The 26006-nt window shown below is 31.9% G+C and overlaps 2 protein-coding genes across 3 annotated transcripts in view; one reads left to right on the top strand and one right to left on the bottom strand.

Moving 5' to 3' along the window:
* Positions 1-313: 313 nt before the first annotated feature.
* On the top strand, positions 314-1096 carry LOC140431293 (uncharacterized). The gene has a single exon (XM_072519226.1). The coding sequence runs from the start codon at positions 314-316 to the stop codon at positions 1094-1096; it is 783 nt and encodes a 260-aa protein (XP_072375327.1).
* Positions 1097-1290: 194 nt separating this feature from the next.
* Positions 1291-26006, bottom strand: part of LOC140431296 (excitatory amino acid transporter-like) — an 86718-nt gene continuing 62002 nt past the window's right edge. Inside the window, exons 7-11 of one of the 2 annotated variants that reach the window (XM_072519230.1) lie at positions 25504-25729; positions 20085-20219; positions 12307-12403; positions 8047-8161; positions 1291-1685 (exon numbers count right to left, since the gene is read on the bottom strand). In XM_072519230.1, coding sequence (XP_072375331.1) covers positions 8087-8161; positions 12307-12403; positions 20085-20219; positions 25504-25729 — 533 coding nt within the window. In that variant the 3' untranslated portion in view covers positions 1291-1685; positions 8047-8086. Of the gene's footprint in view, positions 1686-7932; positions 8162-12306; positions 12404-20084; positions 20220-25503; positions 25730-26006 lie in introns of those variants that run through there. The other variant, XM_072519229.1, reaches the window with a different exon arrangement.

Genomic DNA, 26006 nt, shown 5'->3' with positions numbered 1-26006 from the left:
ATATACGATCTGTCAAAAGTGGCAAAACAATATGGCCGAAGTGAGGTCGTTTTTAGTCACGTGATGCCCTCTCCATAGATTCTAACTCGATGTTAGAGCCGGTAATGTAAGTTTATGTTTTAATAAAAAGAAAATAAAGTCTCCAGAATAGTTATTTTTATATAATCCACCACCAACGAAATAAAACATGGTATCAAGTGTGTTTTAACGTGCTTGTAAGTGGCGATTCGTAGCAGAAAGTGTGTGAATACGAGAAATACGAAGGGGCGTTTATCCACTCTAGTTTTTGGAAAACCTCTAGGAAATTGATAAAATGGAGTGCAGGGCACCAGAAACATTTGATGTAAGCGATCCAACCAAATGGCCGCGATGGAAACAAAGGTTTGAAATATATCTCCTAGCAGCAGGAAAGGATTCAGCACAGGAAAAAATTAAAATTGCATTACTGTTACACAGTTTGGGGGAATCATGTTTAGATGTATATAATACTTTTCCCAAAGACAAGAAAACCAGTCTGGAGGATGTACTCACTAATTTTGATGAATATTTTCTCCCAAAAAGAAATGTGACAATGGAAACATTCAAATTTAATAATATTACACAAAAGGAGGATCAAACTGTGGATGCATTTGTTACAGAACTTAAAAATCAAGCTGATAATTGTAGTTTTTTATGCCAGAATGATGAATGCAAAACATCTTATAGTGAACGCATGATAAAAGACAGAGTTGTTTTGGGTGTACATGATAAACAAGTACAACAAAAGTTGTTAAGAGAGCCTGATATGACATTACAACAAATACAGGATTATTGTAAGTCAATAGAAGTGACAAAACAACATATAAAACTATTAGCAGATGATGATTCTACAGAGGTTAATGTCTTAAGAAAAATCAAATGCCGAAGGTGTGATATGGAACATCCTATCCGACAATGTCCAGCCTTTAATAAAACATGTTCAGTGTGCCAAAGAAGAGGACATTTTGCAAAGATGTGTTTTTGGAAAGATAAAAACATATCACAAAATCAAGCCAGGAAAGTTGAGGTTGTAAATGAAATGGCAGCAACTGCACAAACAAGTAAAGAGAAACTGTAAGTAGTGAAGATCACCTTTCTCATGAGGATCATGTTTTTGTTTGGGAAAGCAAACAATCTAATAAAATTTCAAGTTGGTATGAAAGCATTAGAATTATTGATAAGAATATTGTATTTAAGCTTGACTCGGGGGCTGAGTCAAGCATTTTGCCATTAAAATATTTTAAATTGGTGGGGCTAGATCAAAAGATATAACCCCATCATCAATAACAATTGTCTCATATGGAGATTTTAAATCGAAGCCTTTAGGTTATGCTACTTTAAAATGTTATTATAAAAATCAAGTTAAAAATGTTCAGTTTCTTATTGTAGATCTAAATACAGAACCTCTTTTAGGATTAGCAGATTGTATTGAATTTAATATGATTTCACGTATAAACACAGTGCAGAATAAGTTATTTCATTCAAATATTACTTTGCCAAAAAATATTAATCAATTACATAAAATGTTTCCAGAAGTTTTTGAGGGATTAGGTTGCATTCCAGGCATGGTTGACATTAAGTTAAAACCTGATGCAAAGCCAGTTATTCAGGCACAAAGGAGGGTACCATTAGCGTTACATAATCAATTAAAAGTTGCACTTAATGATCTGAAACAAAAAAATATTATATCAAGAGTAGAATATCCTACTGATTGGGTTAATTCTTTGATGATAGTTGAAAAACCTAATGGTAAACTACGACTGTGCTTGGATCCTAAACCTTTAAATCTTTACATTTGTAGGGAAATCTATAGTATTCCAAAATGTGACTAGCTTCTTAGCCAGCTGGATGGTAAAACTACATTTTCAGTAATTGATATGAAGGATGGATTTTGGCAGCTACAATTAAGTAAAAAAAGTTCTGATTTGTGCACCTTCAATACACCATTTGGTAGGTACAAGTTTAACAGGGTTCCGTTTGGACTTAGCAGTATTCCTGAAATTTTTCAAAAAAAAAATATGGAGGTTTTTGGGGATATTCCTAATGTTTACATATATTTTGATGATTTGATTTGTTGTGGTATGAATGAAAAAGAGCATGATGAAGCTTTTAAAAAAATTTTAGAAAGGGCCTTAAAATACAATATTAAATTTAATTTAGAAAAATTGCAATACAAGTTAAGTGAGGTAAATTTTTTGGGAACAAACATATCAAGTAATGGTATACAACCTTCTAAAAAAAATATTGAAGCTGTCATGGCTATTGAAAAGCCATTAAACAAAAAAGATTTGCTTAGAATACTAGGACTGTTTAAATTTTTTTCAAAATTTTTGCCAAACTTATCTCAATTAACTGCAAATATGAGAAATTTGACACGAAATGATGTAAAATTTCAGTGGAATGACTCTCACCAAAAAGAGTTGGATGCACTTAAGGCACTTATAACTAATAAACCAATTTTAAAACCTTTTGATGACAACAAACCTATATTAATTCAAACAGATTCCTCTAGTAAAGGTATTGGTAGTGTGTTATTGCAAGATATGCATCCTGTAAGTTTTGCTTCTCGTTCAATGAATAGTTCTGAAATTCGATACGCTTAAATTGAGAAAGAACTTTTGGGCATAGTATTTGCGTGTGAGAAATTTCATTTCTGGATATATGGTCGTGAAATACTTGTTCACACAGACCATAAGCCATTAATTTCAATTTTTAAAAAGAATCTTGATGATGTATCTGCTCGTTTACAAAGAATGTTGTTAAAATTGTTAAAATATAACATTAAAGTTGAATATTTACCGGGGTCAAAAATGTATGTTGCAGATACTTTAAGCAGATCTTTTATAAAAACCGAAACTCCAATTGACAAAGAATTAGAATATACTGTTCATGCTCTTTCTCTGTCAGTACCAATGACAAAAGAAAAAAAGAATAGTTTTCAAAAGGCCATAGAAAATGATCCGGTTTTGACTCAAGTGAAAAAGTTTTGTTTATCAAACTGGCCTAAAAATCCTCATAAACTTGAACCTGATGTAAAATATTACTATAACCTTAAAGAACATATTCATTTGTCAGATAATTTGCTTTTCTTTGATAAAAAAATTATTATTCCTGCTCAACTGAGAAAAGAAATGCTGTGTCTAATACATGCTGCACATTTTGGTATACAAAAATCAAAACTAAGGGCTAGGGAAATAATGTACTGGCCAAAAATGTCAAAAGACATTGAATTTTATATTGAAAACTGTGAACCATGTCAGTTGAACAAACCTTTAAATCAAAAAGAAACGCTGATTAATCACAAGCAACCTGAAAGGCCATGGCAGTTTTTATTCTCAGATTTTTTAGAATTTAAGTCAAAAAGTTATCTTTTAATTGTTGATTTGTACTCTCACTGGATAGAGTTATTTCCTGTGAATGACAAAACTGCTAATACAGTTATAAGGTGTTGCAAAGAAACTTTTTCAAAATTTGGTATCCCAGATATATTTTTTGCAGATAATGTTCCTTTTAATAGTTTTTGTATGAAACAATTTGCTCGGGAATGGAATTTTGAATTAGAGTTCTCAAGTCCTGATCACCACCAATCAAACGGTTTTGCAGAAAAATATGTTCAGATATGTAAAAATATGCTAAAAAAAATTAGTAACGTAAACGAGCTGCAAAACTGTTTGATGGAATACAGAAATACGCCTCTTACAGGTATAGGTTTCGCTCCCTCTCAATTATTGTTGAACCGTATTGTCAAAACAAAACTGCCGATTTCTTCTGAAAATTTAAAATCTAATATTGTTGATCCACAAGTAGTTTCAGAAAAATTAAAAGCAAATTCACAAAAAATGAAAGATCACTATGATAAAACAGCTAAAAACTTACCTACTCTTCAGAAAGGCGATAATGTGTTATTCCGGAAGAATAATTCATGGCAAAAAGGTAAAGTAGTTGATAGGTATAATGAGAGGTCATATTTGTTAGTTGATACAAAAGGCCAACAATTCAGAAGAAATCGAAAGTTATTAAATAAAACCAACCTGCCAGTTACAGTTTCTGAGTCTTATTTTTCAAATTTATTATATGATGATGCTCCTAGTTCTAGTTTGATGTGCCATGTTGAAAATAATGAGACTGTAAATATGTCATCTGAGATGGAATCTGCTGATGAATTAGAAAACACAGTCATAGAAACACAAAATACCTCAACTGAAACAGCACAGAATGAGGACTCCAAAGATAATGCTAATTGCTGTGACAATCCTGTTGGTAATAATGAGGAACAGCCGTCCATCTCAGGTAACATACATCAAGTAACTGAGAGTAACATAGAGCTGGTGTTTGAGAGTGACTCAGAAACTGATAAAAATAGTGAAATAAACGAATACCCTTCCGACAGACGTAAAACTAAAAAACCAAATTATCTTAAGGACTTTTTCTTGTATTAATGTTTTTGTTAAAAAAAAAAAAAGAAAAAGCGTGTTGTATATTTAAGAATTAAGTTTTATGTTTAGAGTAGAATCTAAGTTTTATTTTAGACATTACTGTTTGTGTTAGTCTGTATGCAGCTTAAGATCATGAACTTTAGTGTGTAGACAGCTTAAGCTGACAGCTGACAGAGAACAATGATGGCCGCTAGTTAGAGCCGGTAATGTAAGTTTATGTTTTAATAAAAAGAAAATAAAGTTCTCCAGAATAGTTATTTTTATAATATCCACCACCAACGAAATAAAACAATAACAAGACAATTAGAAACGAGACACATGCACTTATAAGAAAAATAAAAAATGATCATTGGGAACGCTTTTCGAAAGAAATCGAACTTGATTTTTACGGTCTGCAAAAGGAAATATGTGCAAAACACATAAAAAAGGATACGTGAATTGACTACCTAAAAAAAGCTCTATGCAGAGGAAGAACAAACGACGCTAGAACCGGAAACAGCAGAAATTACCACAAATGAACAACTTAAGGAAGTACCGGAAGTTCGGAAAATACTTAAAAACCCGAAAAACAGAAAAGCAGCAGGTAAAGACGGGATACCAAGCGAATTACTGAAATACTGTGGAGCAGCAAAGACAGAACAATTAACAACATTAATTAATAAAATTATAAAATACGCAATATTCGTTATAAAGCAAATTACTGAGAAATCACTAGAGTATAATAGACCATCATTTCTTTGTCTGATTGACCTAAAGAAAGCGTTTGACAGAGTAAGACTCAAAGATGTAATCCATCTTCTATATAATAGAGAAGTTCCCCTAAATATTATAAAAACTATCGAAAACATCTACCAAAATAACAAAATGTAAGTCAGAATAGATGGACAACTTACAGAACCTATAGAAATAGATAGCAGAATAAGACAAGGGGATTCATTGAGCCGCATGCTCTTTGAATGAATTTGATCATGGATGAAATCATCAAAACCGTTAACAAAGGAAGAGGATACAGAATAGGAAACAAGGAAATAAAAATACTCTGTTACGCAGACGACGCAATATTAATAGCCCAAGATGATCCACAGATTTAACATAAGATCAAAAGAATTTAATGTGACAATCTCATCTCAGAAAACTAAAACAACAGTAGTCACTAAAGAACCAACCAGATGTAAAATAGAAATTGATGGCATCAGTATTAAACAAGTAATGGAAATAAAATACCTGGGAATTACACTGTCTAGCTATGGACACCTGGACAAAGAAGCGAGAGTACAAAAAGCAAATAGACTGACAGGATGCATTAATAACACTATATGGCGAAACAGACAGATTAACACTGAAATTAAGTCAAGAATTTATAAAGCCAGTGTAAGACCAATAATGATATATGCCTCAGAAACAAGACCCGACACAGCCACTACGCAAAGGCTACTGGAAACGGCAGAGGTGAGAGTACTGAGAAGAATTACAGGAAATACGCTGAGAGATTGAAAAAGAAGTGAAGACATTAGAAGAAAATGTAACGTACAGTGTATAAATGAATGGACACAAAATAGAAAAAAAAAGAATGGACTAACCACATAAGCAGAATGGAGGAGACCCGTGTCGTCAAAATAGCAAGAGATAAATCACCAATCGGCAGAAGTGTCGGACGACCGTGCAAAAGATGGAGTGACAACCTTCCATAGAGATATTAATCCGTCAATGAACAAGCAGAATTGCTAATAAAGATGAAGAAGAAGAAGAACCTTACATATGTCAAGCAAAAGGTAGAACAGTTGACTTCATATGGATTCCTTCCCATGTGTTTAAGCAAACTTAAGTACACGTAGTGCAATGTCTAGTGCGGACTCGGAAATAATGTTAAAGTGCGGTCCAGAAGATTTAAAACTTTTTATTATGCAAACATCTTATAATCAAAGTCTGGCACAATGAATGGCAAACATCAACGTCTAAGCTGCGACTCAGTTATAGGGACTAAACCTTTTTACAAAAATTGGCATAATCAGAGTGTAGTTAACCGATTACGATTAGACCATACTAGACTCCACACTCTTACCTATTTTCAAAAAGTAACCCACCAATATGCGAGCACTGCAATACAACATTAACAGTAACACATATCTTTGAATGTGACAAATTCAAACATCAACAATCTCTTTATAACATATACAGTATACTCCCTCTATAACGGACACGGTTGTTACGAGTTTTCGCTTATAACGAGGTATATTAGATGAAACGTGAAATTTCTATTGAACTATAACCCTCTATACCGAAGTAAATTTGCTTATAACGAGATAAAATAAGAATGAAAAACGTATTTTTTTATGTTTTGGCCCGACCGTAGCTATAAATAAATACCCGTTTTAACTGCCGTCCGCAATAAACTTCTTACAATTTATGATTCTTAGTCGGAAATTTATAATTTATGATTCACAAGTGTCATTGTAGGGGGTTGACCATTCACACCTAATAATATAGGTCCAAATAGACAAGATGTGTAAAATGTTTTAAAGGTTGTCAGAAACTTTATCCAAAGAGAAAACGCAAATGAAGAAGCATAAAAGTGTTTCATCTTTAGAAAATATGATAGATAGAATACTGGACAATTTAAAGCAGTCAAAAATGACAGACTTCTTCCAATTGCAGATGCAGTAGTTTATGTTATTCTTGAAAATACGCTTTATACAGATTTACAGAATACAGATTTTTTGTTTTAACGTATATCATTGACAATAAAAGTAAACAACTTTTTTTCAAAAACGCCGTTCAAACAATATTTATTAGCATCTTATATTGCTCCGAATGGCTTCACTATAGAAAGTTAATGTTTTAGAAAACTACATATTCATATGTATGCACAGTATTATTGTTGTTGGATATAACGAGATCCGCTTATAACGAGGTAATTAGTCTGCCATTTCAGTTCTCGTTATAGAGGGAATCTACTGTATTTAAATTTATCAGTTGTAATAAGTCAAAATAGTCATTCAAAGAACTTAATAGACTATTCTATCTATGCTATCGATGTTTTCCATTAGATTTTTAAAATTAGGAGAATACATTGATAATAGATTGCCAGTCAAAAAGTGGCCGCAAATATTTTTAATTCAATTAATAGTAATTGATTTTTGACAACAATTTTATTTCGTACATTTATTTTTTCAATAAAATACTCTGCCCATGACGTATATGCATGTTTGTTTATATCAAATTTAAGCTAATATGATGATATAAGTTTGCCTGAGCAAACATGGTCGAAAATTAGGGTTTCTAGTTGTTAAAACCGCGATTCTCAGACAACCCTATATCATCATTTTAAGAAAAAAAATTAGCTTTGATATAAAAAATATGCATATACGCCACGAGCAGCGTATTTTATTTAAAAAATAAATGAACGAAATAAAATATTTGTCGAAAACTACTTACTATTAATTAAATTAAAAATATTTGCGGCCGTTTTTTAACTGTCAACCCATTATCGATGTATGGAGTTTTGTCAACTTAATAATATATTGGTTATTACTAAAAGATATATTAATAAATTAACATTTTGTCACAAATTTAGATAGAAACATGGCCGTACCATAACAGATTTCTTCTAAATAATACTGAAATTTTAAAATCTAACTGGGAAGCGTATCCTCTAATATTTCGTTATTTTGTTTTAAAAGTAGCTCACTGGACGTTTCATCGTTACTCTAAAATAAAAAATAAATAGTAAAGAAAATACCTAATGACTTAAAACATGTATATATTATCATTAATGAACGCATATGCATATTTATATCACACACTGAATATTCAAATGAATGGGTGATTGGAAAAAGGATAACATTCCAAAAATATGGAGAATTAAAGTGAGATAGCCATTTTATGAATATTGGTGTCTTCTATCGGCTAAGCGCAAAAACGATCAAATCGCCGGTCGCCTTTATATAAAAACATTATTGTTGAGCGGAAAAAGGATCATATTACTGGAATGTTATCGTTTATCCGCGCAATGTAAAAAACGTGTCAAGAAATGTTTAATTTACGCAAACTTTGATATTATGTTTTTAATGTCCATAGCATTGGCAATGATATATCGATGTTCTACACATACACAGAGGGAGATGCTCAGCGAGGCTCCAATAAAGTCAGTACGTCGGTTTTGGACTTCATTACCGAACATATTCCTGAATAAGTAAAAATCTTGCATGTCTTTAGTGATGCATCCGCAGGACAAAACCGTAATCACACTTTAATCAGGTTGTTTACTGCACTGACCGTGAATGGTAAATTTCAAGAAATCCATCAGTATTTTCCAATCCGAGGCAATAGTTTTTTGTATTGTGACAGAAACTTTTCAGTTATTAAGCGCTCTTTAAAAAAATTAAAAGGATTTATTCTCCTGATCAATACAAAGAAATCATTGCGTCTTCCAAGAAAAGGACCAATAATAAGTTCCAAATAAAACGGCTAACAAATACCGAGATACTGGATTTCAAAGGCTGATGGCCACAATATTTAAAAAAAAACAAAGGTATTGAAAAAAAAATAGTCATTTGTTCACTGAATTCATTGATGGTTTCACCTATGGTCTTTTTAATATGAAGAAAAAAGATAATGTAAACCTTTCCATTTCGAAAGCATACAACGATAAACTTCCTGTCAACTCCAAGAAGTTAGAAGATATTTCTAAAATAATACATTATATACCAGAAGACTACAGGGCCTTCTATGATGATATACTTACAAATCCTAGTGACCCGAAAGACTAAAAAGAATATAAATGCCATGTTTTATTTTGTCTTACTCACGTTTTCGATTTTGAGTGGAAACAGGATAAGATTTTTGTACTTTCAAATATCAATAACTACTTACCTAATAGGTATGAACTGTTAGTACTTCGGCATTAAATGTACCTTGTCCTTGTACCTTGTTCAATAGAAATATTTTTAGTAAAACTATCGGCTTCGGCGCAAAACAGTTTTTTTATATTTTTTAAAAGCATGGTTCACAGGAATGTTATCCTTTTTCCAATCACCCATTCAAATATTCCGAATATACCTATTATTTATTCAAATTTGGCACTGAAAACAATTTTCCGTAAGAAAAAATGATAAAAATTCTTTATATTAAACCGACCTACATAAGTGCATTTAAGCAATCGTCAACAGAAATCTTTCAGAAAACTTTACATTGAAGTGAAAACTTCTGTTGTAATTGGTATGCACTTAACCCCTTCGCTACCAGGCTTACAGATGAGTTGCAGGGTATTATAGCAGATTTAGCGAAGAATACAACTTTTTTAAAACATCGTTTTGCGTGGTCCGTTTAAATTTTTGGTGCTTTGAAGAACATTTTTTATTATTTAAAAAAGTATTAATTTACCATAGGCGCCTCACTAAGCGACAACTCATATAAAAACAAAAATTATAAATAAATAAAAAATGCCTGCCTTGCATTACATTTTTGTTATATAGGTACAAGTATTTTGGATGCGATTCCATATTTTTGTGTTAGTTTTACACATTTTTATACAAAAGCTTATTGATCAGTGGCGTAGAAATGAGAAATAAAATAATTTTTCAACTGTTTCATGAAGGCAGGAAATGAACAAATTTTCTAATACAAATAAATTTTCAAGTTATTTATTCATAGCCATGAAATACATTGAAATGCTCATTTGAACAAAAAAATGGAAAATCAGGACACATCATGCAAAAATTTGATGTTAGGTTCCGTTTCTTCTCATTTGCGTAACATACTTTACAACACTTTCTCTTTCGTCTTGTTCCTTCTTCTTTTGACTGCGAAGCCATAACGTGCTTATGAGATTTTTCTTTAGCCGAATTCTTATAAACTATTTTCAGTTTTTGGTAAGACCCTGAATGTTTTTGAAGTAAGTCATTCACTAACTGTTTCTCAAAATCCACTAAACTAATTTGTTATGCGCAATTGTATAAAACATTTTTGCGTTTTTCAAAAACCAACTTTTTTGAGCCACGTGTACCTTTTTTTAGTAATATCGTAGGGCTCAATATCTTGATCTATAGCATCCACTGCTCCCATGTGTTGGTTGTTGTGTTCAACCTGTTCAGGTTTTAGGACTGATATATTCATGCTGGTTCTAGCTTGATAACGTTCTTTTTCGATAAATCCTGCTGTAAGTTTTGTAGTTAGTACATACACATCCCTTTTATCTTTGAAACGTACCATCAGAATGTCGCCCTTTCTATTTGAACAAGATTGAAATGTCTCAAGTGGAATTTGAGTGAGCTCTTGGCACTCCCCTGTTGACACGAGTCGTACCACTAACATAAGTATTTCGTCGAAGGAGAAAATTTGCTAGACGTAATGACATGTACCAGTTATCAAGGATAATTTCTCTTCCCTCATCCAACAAAGTTTGAAACAAGTAAACGACAACCTTTTCTGACATAGTTAGATGCTCTGTATTAGGGATATGGTCTATTGTATAAACGTCCTTTCCAATGTATAATGAAAAATTAAAAGTGTAGCCACGAAACGGGATCACTGGATCAGAGACAAAAAAGTTTCAAGCCAAAACGCGACCTTTTGGTTTTTATAAACTGTCTAAAATGAAGGCGTCTCTTATATAATAGTAGGCATTCATCTATCGCCATGATTTCTCCCAGGTTTATTAGATTCATACAGTTTTCTCTGAGATGCTGAGATTCAGCTCTCCAAATGCATTCGGAGAGGTAAATCGTAAACATTTTAAAATTGAGAAGAACCTGTTTCGACTCATGACATCGTAACAAAATATTTTTGGCCCAAAAAATAATTATATATATATATATATATATATATATATATATATATATATATATATATATATATATATATATATATATATATATGTATATATATATATGTATATATTCATTGCCAAAAATACGTATATTTCATCAAGAGTAACATCTTTCCATACAATCGAGTGAATTTTTTGAGTGCCTTTCTCTATCAAATACTGTTTAGAACTTGGCAGTATTGGCAGACCAAGAAAAAGATGGTGCGATAATTTAAACAATTTAAGAGGCTAATATTGAAGAACAAACAGGCTTTAAGGCCTACAAACAAGAAGGTAGAAGACTTTGATATATTCAGATATAGCTGCCTTGTTGGCAAATGCTTGAGGGGGCGTGCTCGATTGTATACGTATATAAATATTGGTACGAGTAAAGTAAGACGAAAACTGAAACGAGGTTAGGTTTGGAGCGGTGTGAGATGTAAACGCTCCATTTTGTGAAGAGTTCGAGGTTTTTTGCGGTATGGGATCGGGTTTAGTGCGGCGGAGGAGATATTATTACATGGTGATTAATCCGAGATTTTGTTTGATAGCTAAATTGTCTAGTTTGGTCACCTTTGTAAGAAGTGTGTCACTAACAGATGCGAGGTTGGGGCCAAGGAGGTTGTCGGTTTTGAAAATTTTGTAGTTTACTTTGATTACATAGGTTTGTGGTATTTTACTTGATTTCATATTTGTATATACGCAATTGAAAGTTGTGGACTCCCCCCTTGGTTGTTTTCCGTGGGAGAACAGTGGATGGGCCTTGAGGGAAAGTGTGTCACTTCTTGACTGGGAGTGTGGTGGTGGTAGGGGTACCTGAGAACACCTGGGTTGCAGTAGTTGACCCACATGCCTTGTGGCATATAATAAATTTCTCCATACATTATAATCTTTCGACACCTAGATTCCTACAATTCTTGCGTCGAGTAAAATCCTCATAAATAAATATCGCTTATTCTATGTATTCTTAAATAATATTGACGTAATCGATTTAGTTAAAAATTGAATTCATCTAATTAGATTAAATTAAATTATATGTATACATACCAATGTACACTCCAAAAGTTCTTTCTTTGATAATTTTTCTACAATTGCTACGGTATAACAATCACCCAACATATTACTAGTAGTTCTTAGTCGATCGCTAAAAAATTAATAATTCATTTGTAAAACTAGAAAATGTTTTATTGAGATTTTCATTATGGCAGATGATATCTATTATAAAAAAAGAAAAAGCAAAAATCTGTTTATGTTCATATATAAATATCGTCTATAAGATTATCGTTTTTTTTTTGCTTACATCTGAGATCATTTATGATGGATGCGTGGAGTGACAAAATAGGATACAATTAAGAATAAGTATATAAGGGAAGTCTAGGGTGGCACCAAGTGTTGCCAAAATGTGAGAGTATAGGTTACGATGGTGTGGGAATGTTCAGCGTCGAGCTGTTAATCACCCAATACGAATAATTATCTATCCTAAAATGATATTTCGGTAAAAACCAAAAAAGTGATTTTACAGAAGACGATAAAAACGATTTTAATGAAACTGGTTGCAATTTTACCTATAAAATGATTATTACATGTGTTTTGAAACGTTCTTAGCGTTCATATTTTTGTTTAATAATACCTATATTATAAAAAACCAATAAATAAAAGACGGTTATTACTAGTTTTTATTCTTTACTTACCAAACATCAAGTTATTACATTAGATTTGCATTCAATTTTGTTTATTCATAACCTAAGTTTTTTTGGATTTAATGGAAGGTTTGCAGTGTAGAGTTCAGCTACATTCCATTCCTTTAACTCAACTAAATCTGAGCAATTCTTCTCAAAGTACGTTAAATGTCCAGCATAAATAATGACTAGCAGTTTTCGCATCATGATATTCCTTCATAATGGCTTCACGCTCATGTGTGGGTACTACTAACTGAACCTCTTCGTCTTCTTCCGACGAGTAACGGTAAGAGTACTCATTGTGTGAGCAAGTATCCACGATCTGTCCATTTTACATATTCATTCGAACTTGGGTCTTCGAATTATTGGATTATTTTGGCCACATCTGGGTCTTTCAATTGTTACACCCACTTCACATATCACGCAGGACACTACATCATCGTGTTCACATGGTGGTCTAGAAAGTGTATTGGCTACCATGTTACGTTTGCCGGGCAGATAATCGATGGTTAAGTCATAGCCTTGGACCAATAGTTCTCATCTTGCCAACCTTCCTGTAGGAGATTTTAGGCTAAGCAGTCACTTAAGGGGTTGGTGATCAGTCTGCATAGTTATTTTAGTACCTTCAATATAACCTCTAAACTTTTGTAACTTCTTGGCAGCCCAAATACTCCAAGATTTTCATCTGCTTGCCGTATAATTGGAAAAAAATGTCTGAGGAGTTCTGTTCCACTTCCGTCCACTTCCATGGCTTACTTTTTTTGGTTAAATCGCTTAAAGGTTTATATATATATATATATATATATATATATATATATATATATATATATATATATATATATATGGGCCTCCGTAGCGCAAGCGGTAGGATGTTTGCCTCGCAAGCCGGTGGTCCGGGGTTCGAATCCCACCGCCGGCAAGAACACCTAGACATTTTAAAAATGTCTATAGGCCCCAGGTCGACTCAGCCTGAATAAAAATGAGTACCTTGGGTAAAACCAGGGGTAATAATAGACGGTTGAAGCGTAGCACTGGCCATGTTACCTTCCTTGTATACCGTAGGCCCTAGATATAGCAGACTACCCTGCTATACTCCCAAAGCCGCGACAGCGGTATAAAACGGGAGACTACTATTATTATATATATATATATATATATATATATATATATATATATATATATATACAGTAATCCCTCCTTATCCGCGGACTCCACCGCGATTTCGCTTATCCGCGGTTTCGATATTCGCCCAATCGACTTTATACAAATGCTTCAACGGTAATTCACTGGCATCCGATGATTTCACTCCTATGCGTCTATGCATATATATATATATATATATATATATATATATATATATATATATATATATATATATATATATATATATATATATATATATATATATCCTCTAAAATAACAGCTGAACTGGTAGATGAAAAAGGGGGGTTGAGGTTAATTGGGTATACAGCTGATTAAAAGCCAAGTGTACTCTGTTTAACAATTCATTATATTTCGCCAATTTTCATTGGCATCATCAGATGAGAGCTACAATTATTTAAAACATGGTAAAATACAATTTAATAATAGTTTGTTGTTTATATACTTACTTAATTGAGGTTAATGGCAGTGCGATTTATTTTAATACCATCAAGTAAAAATTTTTTTTTTGTTGGAATAATATTGATTGTAGTTGATGTTGATTACAAATTAAAATATAGGAAACAAATACAATTTAAATTAAAAATTAAACGTTTAGTTCGGTAAATGTCATTAAGGTTAAGTACTAGAACTATCAAATATCGAATGTTATTAATTGACTTTTGTTAAGATGATTAGTTCCATGGTGTTGACGTAGTAGTTACAACTACTACGTCAACACCATGGAACTAATCATCTTAACAAAAGTCAATTAATAACATTCGATATTTGATAGTTCTAGTACTTAACCTTAATGACATTTACCGAACTAAACGTTTAATTTTTAATTTAAATTGTATTTGTTTCCTATATTTTAATTTGTAATCAACATCAACTACAATCAATATTATTCCAACAAAAAAAAAAAAAATTTTACTTGATGGTATTAAAATAAATCACACTGCCATTAACCTCAATTAAGTAAGTATATAAACAACAAACTATTATTAAATTGTATTTTACCATGTTTTAAATAATTGTAGCTCTCATCTGATGATGCCAATGAAAATTGGCGAAATATAATGAATTGTTAAACAGAGTACACTTGGCTTTTAATCAGCTGTATACCCAATTAACCTCAACCCCCCTTTTTTATATATATATATATATATATATATATATATATATATATATATATATATATATATATATATATATATATATCCGCGAAATTATTTATAAATCGACGCACCTGTATCGATTAAACCTTGATCTTCGTAACCTAATATGTTGATGCGTAAAACCTCGATGGTAAAACCTAAGTTAAGGTGAAATAAATGTATCTATGGCAGACAATTCTAACGAAGATGCTTTTGTATGGCTACAAATTGGACAGTTTGCTCTGATGAAACCTGGTTTACCACAACAATAATAAGTTAAAGGGTGTTGATTAAGCTATTGTGCGGTAATTTCGAAGCAGTTGCTCCAACGGTAGTACTAACCGTACGCGAAGAACCTGAAATTGCTTTCGAAGTAGATGCAGCTCGATCTTTACATTGTTGAGCAAGTAATTTTGACAATCTTCTTTAGAATGGCCGGAAATATGACAATGACTACAAGGCAACCGTTTTTGATGCGATTCACAATTGTGGGAGATCTTCTCCTCCTTAAAACTAGGTTGGTCAGACATTTTCAATTTTCTGATTCTCGAGAAATCTTTTCTCTAATACTTTTGTGCAATAATCCGTACACCATGTCTAATTGAACTGATTCCGTAAGCTACCTGGTTCTAATTGTGCAATTATGGCTCTACATTTACAAACGAAAACGTCAACTGTTGTATTTCTATGTTGTTACTCAGCAAATAGTTCGCGATAAACACGACATGCCGGTTTTTTTTCGGACCAAACGTAATTGTTAAAAGCTTAACGAGTTCGTCCCATATAGATACAGTGTCTACCATTTAGCAGCAAAATCATCAAAATGCATTGCGATTCTTCGAAACGCGTTTTCGTCTGACACTAATGCGCAAACTTTAAAATTTTCTACGGCACTAATAAAAGCATTTACGTCGATGTCAAGATCTCTGTTTTGCGTCGAACGCAAAGTATCAAATGATTTTGCGTGCATAAAATTGGAAAGTACTTGCCAAATTTGAGTAAAATTCCTTCAGGACCTTACTTTCTGCAGACACTGCATTAAATAACTTTGGAACAAATTGACACTAAATCACTTCCGAGTGTTCAACAAAACAGAAGGTACAAACACGTGTAGTCCAGTAATTAATACTGAAGCTCTTAAGAGTACAAAGTCCAGTAGGGAAAATATGCCTATGATGGCATGCTGCCTTTGATGGCATACCACGTGTAATTTGTAAATCGTTTCCTGTCGAACGATATCGGCTGCATAGGCATGCGCATAGACAGTGTTTATTTGCAACGGTAAAGTTACAAACACAGTTAAGTTCCACAGATAAGTCTGTAACGGAAAGTGTGATTTGTTGAGTGTTGAACTATTATAATGCACGTTAACACAAACAGTTTTTTGCCGCTTCTCGTCTGAAGTTAAAATATCCAAAGTAAGTATGCAATTTTGATTAGTATTAAGCTTCAGTAGGCAATGCATTTTAACTTCTGCCATTGTGGTGCTAGAAGATAACGCTCTGTTTTAAATCTGATGCGTACTTGTCCATGACGGCATAGCAGATGTGTTCCAATGATGGCACAGTATGCCATCATGTGCACATGTTATATGCCTTCAAAGGAAAATGAATAATAATTGCAAACATTCCAAAAACTCAACTATTTACTTATATTAAGGTAAAAGTAGATAAACAAGACCATTTTGTAGGGTTTTTTAAACAAATTTGGAGCTTTCAAATCGCACAAAATCTTCAATAGTAAATTTAAGTGTATATCTGAAATATCCTTAAAGGTTTAGTACAATCCTTAAAAATTGAATTGTCGTTATCTAGTTATAACTTAAACAGTCGAATATCTCCTGATATCAGATATAAAGGCTTTGTTTTATTGCAGGGCCTTTGTTAATACGGCGTCTACCAAGAAACATAGGCAGGAGTGGTAAGAAGAGAACATGAATATGGTAATTCAACACATTCAAGAAAAGAATATGGGATGGCTGTTGGCTTCCAAAACTTTTAATGTTCCGGCTTCGACACTCCGTAGGCGTTTTGCAAACAACTCCGGTGAAAGAAAAGGAGATTTGGGTGGCCGAAGAATTACACTACCTCCTCATCTTGAGCATGAGTTAGCTACTCATGTGATTGATATGGAAACAAGATTTTTTGGTCTCACAACGCTAAATTTAAGACGATTAGTTTTCGAACTTGCTGAGAGAAATAACATCAAACACAAATTCAACAAAACGACTCGTCTTGCTGGATGAAAGTGGGTGAGGGGTTTTTAAAAAAAAAATAGTACCATTTCACTCAGAACACCAGAAAATACATCTCTCGCGCGAGCACAAGCATTTAATAAGGACAATATTAAAGCATATTTTATCTCTTTAGCAAAAGTTTTAGATACATACAATTTTCAATCCGAAAATATATTCAACGTTGATAAATCAGGTCTTAGTACTGTTCAAACAAGGCCTCAAAAGGTGTTTGCAACCAAGGGACAGAAACAAGTTGGAGCACTGAGCAGTGCGGAACGAGGTCAGCATTTAATAGTTGTATGTTTAATGAATGCAATTGGTACTTTTGTACCACCTGCATTTATTTTTTCCAGAAAAAGGTTCAAAAATTAATTAATGGACACTGCCCCACCGGGAAGTGTTGCTTTTTGCCAGGAGAATGGGTGGATGTCTTCAGACATTTTTGTTCAATGGCTTAAACATTTTATTCACTATACCAAAGCTCCGAATGAAAACAAATTATTATTATTATTGTTAGATGGCCACAGTAGTCATAAGGGACTGCAAGTCTTACAAGTTGCAAAAGAGAATGGTATTGTACTTTTCTGCTTTCCACCATACTGTTCCCACCGGGTGCAGCCACTCGACGTGGGCTTTTTTAGTCCTCTACAAACCTATTATAACAAAAGAGATTCAAATTTGGTTAAAACAAAATCCTGGCAGACTCGTTACGCACTTTCAAGTTGCTGGGTTGTTTAAAACAGCTTACCTTAAAAGTGCTACTCCTGCTAATGCCATAAATGCCTTTGCCAAAACAAGGATTCAGCCTTTTAATCCTGATATTTTTGAGGAATGGTTGTTCGCTCCATCATTGGTTACAGATAAACCTATAGAGAGCAATCAAGATCGAACTCAAAACATCCATCTAAACAATCCAGATTATAATCTAGAAGAAAACCTAGAAAGTGGACAAAATCACCCACCTAAAGACTGCGAACGGGTCCTTCTAGAAAATACTCAACAGGATCCTCTTCACATAACAATCCAAGATTTATCACCCATTTCAAGTGTTTCGCAGTCAAACACAAAAAAACAAAATAAGCGTGGAAAAACAGGGGTAATAAATTCAACCCCTGAAATTCAAGAATTGAAAGATAAGGTTGTTGAAAAAGAAAATGTAGAACGAAGAAAACTGGCAAACAAAGTTAAACGACAAATAAAACAGAAGATAGAACCTAAAGGAAAAGCTACGTACAACAGTGGATTAGAACGGAAATCTGTGGATGACACTTTTCCTAAAAAACGAACATTATACCGAATGACAAAATAAAGAATAAAGAGAAGTGATGAGAAGGAACAGGAATCCGCGAGCGATAACGAAAATTTTGAAAATGATGATTCCGACGTCGCTTGCTTGTACTGTAATGGCCTGTATTCCCTCTCAAAGTCGAAAGAATGCTGGATTAAATGTCAGGAGTGCCAATCCTAGTGTCACTCTGAATGCGCTGGGGTCGATAAAAAATGAGATATTTCAATTTTTTAATATAAAAATCCACATTCCCTTTGAACTTTATATGTCCAGCTTAATTGATACATTCAACTGAACTAGAAAAAAAAATTGTAACAAATATGATCATGTATTTTAATAAAAAAAAAACGAGAGGTGTGCCATCATAGGCATACTTAACCTAATTAGGCCGAAGCCACTTATTGTTTTAATGAAATACACCACAAAGGTCCGAATTTAATTCCCGAAATACTTTTTCTTTTTTGTAACCGATATGTCCCACAATTAAATATCAAAGCACTAGCGTCCGCCTATAACTAATTACCGAATCACTTTTACTTCTTTTAGCAAAGTATACGCACAGTAATTAGATACCGAAGCAGTTAATAAAATTGTGATTTACCGAAGCGTACTTTTTCTACGGGAACCTTTTGCGACTCAAAAATGATGCGTACAAAATAGGTCACTGTGTTAACCGAATTGTGTCGAATTTTGTCATTAATTAATTCTTTTTACAAGAAATTTATAAACATGGCTAAATATATATGTTTCTTTATTGATGGTTATAACATGACTTCGTCTTAAAAGTAACTCAACTAACACCGCATGTATTTTATCTAAGTTTGTACCAGATAACAAACACTTCTATCATATAGACACATTAACAAACTTTTATCTTATTTTGTACGGCTATTACGATATTAATTTTTCATGTAGCTAGAACACCAAGCTAACTCTAGTAATCTGACTAAGGCCATGTAAAAATCATATTTGTATCAATAATCTATAAACTGTGAAGTAAATCATTCCACAGAACGTAGAACCTCAATAATCTACACAATATTTAACTTACATCTAAACAGGGTGTGAGTTAATGTGTTAAAGATCCGATATTGGATAAATAATGATTGACAATAGAGCGAGAAATGGAAGATATAAAATGAATCAGATTGAGGAAGCACCTAAATATTATTAAATATACTCGAAATAACAAATAGTAGATTTCATAAAGAAACGAGGAAGAGGCTGTATTTAGTTGGCATACCCCGATGAATTTAAAATATGCTTAGATTCATTTAACATTGAAATAGTTACTATAAATAATAACATTTAAAAATACTTACACCAACCAGTCAATAGCAAATAATAAAGGTAAATCTTTTGTGGAAATCCCCATTGAAGTGACAATCATCAAAACAAGTACTAATGCTGCACTAGGTACACTTGCTGAAGAGAACGACATAATCGTTGATGTTAACCTAAAAATGTTTGTAATATGGTTTAAGTGATAAGTGTTGATATATATATATATATATATATATATATATATATATATATATATGTATATATATATATATATATATATATATATATATATATATATATATATATATAAACCTAGAGCTAAGATTAATACTATTATAAAAATTAATATTAAACTCACCAGTCTTCCGGGTTGAAACGCGTCGATATCCATTGGCCCGAGCTTTCGGTGAGTGTAGTAGTGTCTGGGGGCTCGGGAGACTGAGACCTTGGAAGCCCTGAAGAAGACATCAGAGAGGATGTCGAAAGCTCGGTCCAATGGATATCGACGCGGTTCAACCCGGAAGACTGGTGAGTTTAATATTAATTTTTATAATAGTATTAATCTTAGCTCTAGGTTTAATTGTACTAACCGCGGAAATCTTTCCGAACAGTATATTATATTATATATATATAAAAATACAAATTAAAAAGTATATTCAAAAATGGTTTACTATATAAGTTGTTCTATTTAAAAAAAGACAACTTTGGTTCATTCCGTTGTTTTGACTGAACCTGTATAATCGGAAATAATTTTAAAGTATAGACGTCTTTTTCGAAGAAAGAGGAAGAAGCATAGACAAAGATTTTCAAATACAGAATTTTCTCATTTTTTTAACGGAACACTGTATATTAGTATTGTATTTTTTAGAAACTTTCATAACCAAAGAAATTTGTTTTTCTTTGTTTTTTGTTGTTGTATTTAACTCTGTATTATTGCTCAATTGGCGCGTACCTATTTATATATGAATTCTATATTAAATGTACCATTACTCGAAATTCATTCCCATCTCTAAAACCGTTTTAAACCGTTAAAAGGGGGCATCTGAGAGTGGGCATTGTGGTTGTTATTTATTCTGTGACACAAGTAGATACTATTTAGTTTAATAAATATTTTGACATACATATACATTTAACGTTTTTTTGTTTTGAAGCCTACTTTATACGTTCTCAGAATGTCAGTACTGATATTAAAAAGTTATTTAACCCTATATTTCATACCGTAGCTTTAAGGCTATACCGAAATTAATTTCCGTTAGAAAACTAACCTTTAATATATTAAGTGAATTAAAACTGCATATTGCGTACTGAAAGACACATTTTATCTAAGTAATCACGCAAACTTCTACGTCATTATGCCAAGTCAAGTTTTCGCGCCTAAAGTTCTCGGGCGTTGCCAGTCGTGTGTTATAAGCGAAAGGTATAAGATCTTTCAACTTGTTTTCCTGTTGTACACTACATTTGAACGTAAAATTAGTTACTTTATGTAATAATCTTATGTGAGGGAAGTAATTCCTAGTAATTTTATAATTGTAAACATAAAATAAGTATCACAAATCAAGTTGTAAACAGGTGTTGCTTTGAGGCAATTTTATGCAATTGAATCATGGAACTAGCTGAAGTTAGTGTAAATCGATTGTATGGAAATCGAAGTAGCAGAAATGCAAATGTTTTTATAAGACCAGTGCCAGATGATTCTGATGACAGCGAATTAGAGGATAATGACGTTGATATTGATGATCCCTGTTATTTACTTTCTGACAATATTGATGCATCTGTAAGTAAATATTTTAGATTCATCTCATGAGTGACATTTCTAACATCGCCACTTTTTTAGAAAGAAAATACTCACGAGGATGATGATATTGTCTCTGATGAGACATCTGATGATGATGTGGATGATTCTTCCAAAACTAAAGCCAAAAAAATAAAAATTGCATTACCTATTCCCAAGTGGAAAGGTAATATACCTATGTCACACGAAATTAAACAACCAATAGAATACTTTACTAAATTTTTTGATGACGAGTTGATTGGAACTCTAATAGAGCAGTCAAATTTATATAGTGTTCAACAAAGTCCAAATAAGCCACTTGGTGTAACAAAAAATGAAATTCAACAATTTATTGGTATGTCATGCTACATGTCTATATATAAACTACCACGACAACGAATGTTTTTCAATCCAAAAACGAGGATTACCTAAGTAGCCGATGTAATGTCTGTGAATCGATTTGATGCTTTAAAAAAATTTACATATGAGCGACATACTAAACAACCATCTAAAGAGTCTACAGATTATGATAAATTATACAAAATAAGACCATTGATCACTAAAGTGAATGAAGTATGTTCTACAATTCCCCTTGAAGAGTTCTTGTCAATAGATGAACAAATTGTTCCTTTCAAAGGAAGAAGTAGTCTAAAACAGTATAACCCAAAAAAAAGCGAAAAAGTGGGGGTACAAAATTTTTGTTTTATCTGATACTTCTGGTTTGATGTATAAATTCGAAATATATACTGGAAAAGAACCTCATACTCTAACCGATATTGGTTCAGCTGGTAATGTTGTCCTCAGAATATCAGAGATTATCCCAAAACACCAGAATCACAAATTATACTTTAACAATTGGTTCAATATTCAATTGGCACAAATTCTTTTATCACTTTATATTGACATTATGGTTGTTCAAGCATGGCTTTTATATAGAAGAGACTGCACTGCTTTAAAAATACCAAAAAAGGAACAATCACCCCTATTGGAATTCAAGGCAGAAATTGCACAAACTCTGTGTATGAAAAATACAGTAAATGGTTCTAAAAGAGGGCGTCCATCTAGTTCAAATGTATCCACAGCATATGAGGAAAAGAAAAGAAAATACCATGCAACAGCACCCATTCTCTGCGCAGAGGTTAGAAAAAATGGAATGGGTCTATATATTTTGAAAAGAAAGGAAGATGCAAATATTCTAATTGTAAAGGAACTCCCAAAGTTCAATGCCAAAAGTGTAAAATATTTCTTTGTTTTACTACAACTTCCTAATTGTTTTAAGAATTTTCATACCGAATAAAGTTTTCACATAATAAATTTTTATTTCACTAAATGTAGTTTAATTGCATATTGTTGCTTACAGTACACATTCCGTATTTTGCAAAAAAAGGAGGCCTACTCAAAAATTAAATTAGGGAACATTTATGTTCATAATTAAAGCCATATACAATGAAAAAAAGATTTTTAGTTCGCATATTTAAAATTTATGCAATATAGGGTTAATTGACCTTTCTCGAAAGTACAATTTAACTTAGAATTGGTACATTAAGTAAAGCAAAATGATCATAAATTCAATTATTTCCTCAAAATTACTAAAGTAGATTTTAAAATTATTTATTTAATAATTAATTTATGGATATTGATTACATTTATTAGTATGGTAAATATTATTTTGTAACGTGATGAGTTTTGTGAATGATGAATTCAACTAATTTTTACTAGCATACGTTTTTTTTAATCTTTAATATTTTAATTTGTTTATAAAATTAAATTATATTCTTATAATTATTGTTTGTTATATTTCGGTTGGTACAAATAATTTATTAAAACATTTGCAAAAACATAAAATCTATAGTTTTATCTACAAAACGAAACATGCTAGGTATGTAATACCAAAAGAAAGGTTGTGATGCTTTCTACAAAATACAATACTACTATACAGGGTGCTCCGTTTAAATTTTATTAAGTTATTAGATAGCTCCGATTTAAGTTTTAAAAATAACACCACACTAAAAAATCTTTTAAATATTATTTACAGTTTTATTACCATGGAATATCCACAACCCTTTAAATATTACCATTTCCTCAAGAAATGTGTAAATATTTCAAAAATTAATAACTTTAGGCCTATAAAACCTCATACAAACTCTTAATATTTTTAAAAATACATTCAAAAATGGTTTAATATACAAGGTATTCCATTAAAAAAACAAAACTTCGTTTCATTCTGTTATTCCTTATATATATATATATATATATATATATATATATATATATATATATATATATATATATATATATATATATATATATATAAGGAGCAACGACTGTCAAACTCAATAAGCTCAAATATTTTTATAAATCAACTATACTTGTTTAAATCTGTTTTTTCATGGATTAAGTAAGTGATTGTAATCCTACCAATACGATTACAATATGTGAATTTTTGTATTTTTTGACCAATTCTTTGTAATTACCATCGATATTGTATTACTGCTCATGTAAGTCACATTTTACATTATTATTCTCCCTACAATCAACATGAGAGGTCACTTTTTGGGCTTCTCTTTCAATTTAAAGAACTTCATTAATCATTAATCCTTCTAAAAGAGTATTACTCTTGCAGATTTTTTAACTGGTGCTGTTTTCTAAATACAAAATGAAACATTTCCGCTAATATGTGGAATAGTAACATCTTGCTTTGTTTCTTTTCACCTCTTATCTGACTCAGATTTTTAAGAGTTAAAGTGTGAAAGGGACTCCACTTCTTTTCATTGTTTTTCATTGCTTCTATATTAATATATATATATATATATATATATATATATATATATATATATATATATATATATATATATATATTCGACTTTCTTCAGTGGCGCTTCAGTGATCGAGCAATAACAGGGGCAAATTATTATTTAAAAAATGAAAATACGTTATTATAGTATTTATATAAGGGGAGAGTATGGGATGAGTTTAGGCTTTTGGCATTCTCAGCCTATAGCTTGTTTTTATAAAGTGGCAATATTTAAGATCTGTATTCCGTTGAACATATAATTTCCAAAGATTAGTACGATTTGTAAGACTAAAAATTGACTGTACTTGCGAAACCAACAAGACTCGTTCTGATGATTACAGTTATCAGAGAGACTAGAAGATGTAGGTAACAAATTTTAGGTAAACGGTTTTCACTAATTGATTTTAAATTATTAGTCTTAATAAATTTAACTAATTTTAATTACACAAACTTTTAAGCGGATAACATAAAAGGGGTAGTCAAGAGAGAATGAACTGCTGTTTATAGAAATTAACTTGAGTGGGCTCATATTCGGATACGCAGTAAGGGAGCATAGATATAATTATTGAATTACATAATTAATTTTTTACTTCCCATAATGTCAAATCTTAAACAAATATATTGCATGTTAAGGCAGCATAAAAATATAGTATTGTCGAATTGGTAAAAGTTAAGGATTCGAATAATTACCTAGAAACACTGTGAGCCAATAATCGAGCCGCTATTGGTAATTAGATGTATAGAGACGGCATAATATACATCTAAAATCCCGAATTCATTATTCTGGTTATCGAAACAACTATTTTTTAATAATGAAAACAAACAAATATTTTTAAAATAATACTTCTTTACATCTCATCTTGATATATCATAGTAGGAAACAATTACTTACCATATTGTTAAAACGGTTCCAGTTCCTAAATTAAACCCCGTCATCTGTGCTAAAAATACTGTAGAAGTTGCAAGAAATAAAGCGGTTCCGTCCATATTAATATTAGTGCCGATTGGCATTACGAATCTTGTAATAGAAGAATGGATTTTTAAGTCATTATCTAATATATTAAAGTTAACTGGCAAAGCAGCAGCTGCGGAAGCTGTTGCAAACGCCGTTACCGTACCTAAAATATTACGTTCAATATTAAATGAAGAGCGAAATATGCACCAGGGTCTACGTACTATTAAAAATGATTTTAGTGCAGTTTTAGGATATATGTATATTGGTTATATAACAGAATAATGAATGATGGAAATAATGAATTAAGCTAAAATTATTACATCTCTATCTTCTTTTAATTTAAAATCTTCATTAAACAGACTTAATAGCCTGCAAGCCAATGAATTATTTTTAATGGGTCATTTGACCCAGAAAAAACCCAGCTGAAATGTACGGCGTTG

This window comes from Diabrotica undecimpunctata, unplaced genomic scaffold (assembly GCF_040954645.1).
Source record: "Diabrotica undecimpunctata isolate CICGRU unplaced genomic scaffold, icDiaUnde3 ctg00000626.1, whole genome shotgun sequence".
In the NCBI taxonomy this organism is placed as follows: Eukaryota; Metazoa; Arthropoda; class Insecta; order Coleoptera; family Chrysomelidae; genus Diabrotica; species Diabrotica undecimpunctata.
Note: the sequence above shows the minus strand (reverse complement) of the source record. Positions and strands in the feature narration are given on the sequence as shown.

What these genes read in the sequence shown, in the direction of transcription:
- LOC140431293 (XM_072519226.1), top strand. Translation starts at nt 314, where the DNA reads ATGGAGTGCAGGGCACCAGAAACATTTGATGTAAGCGATCCAACCAAA.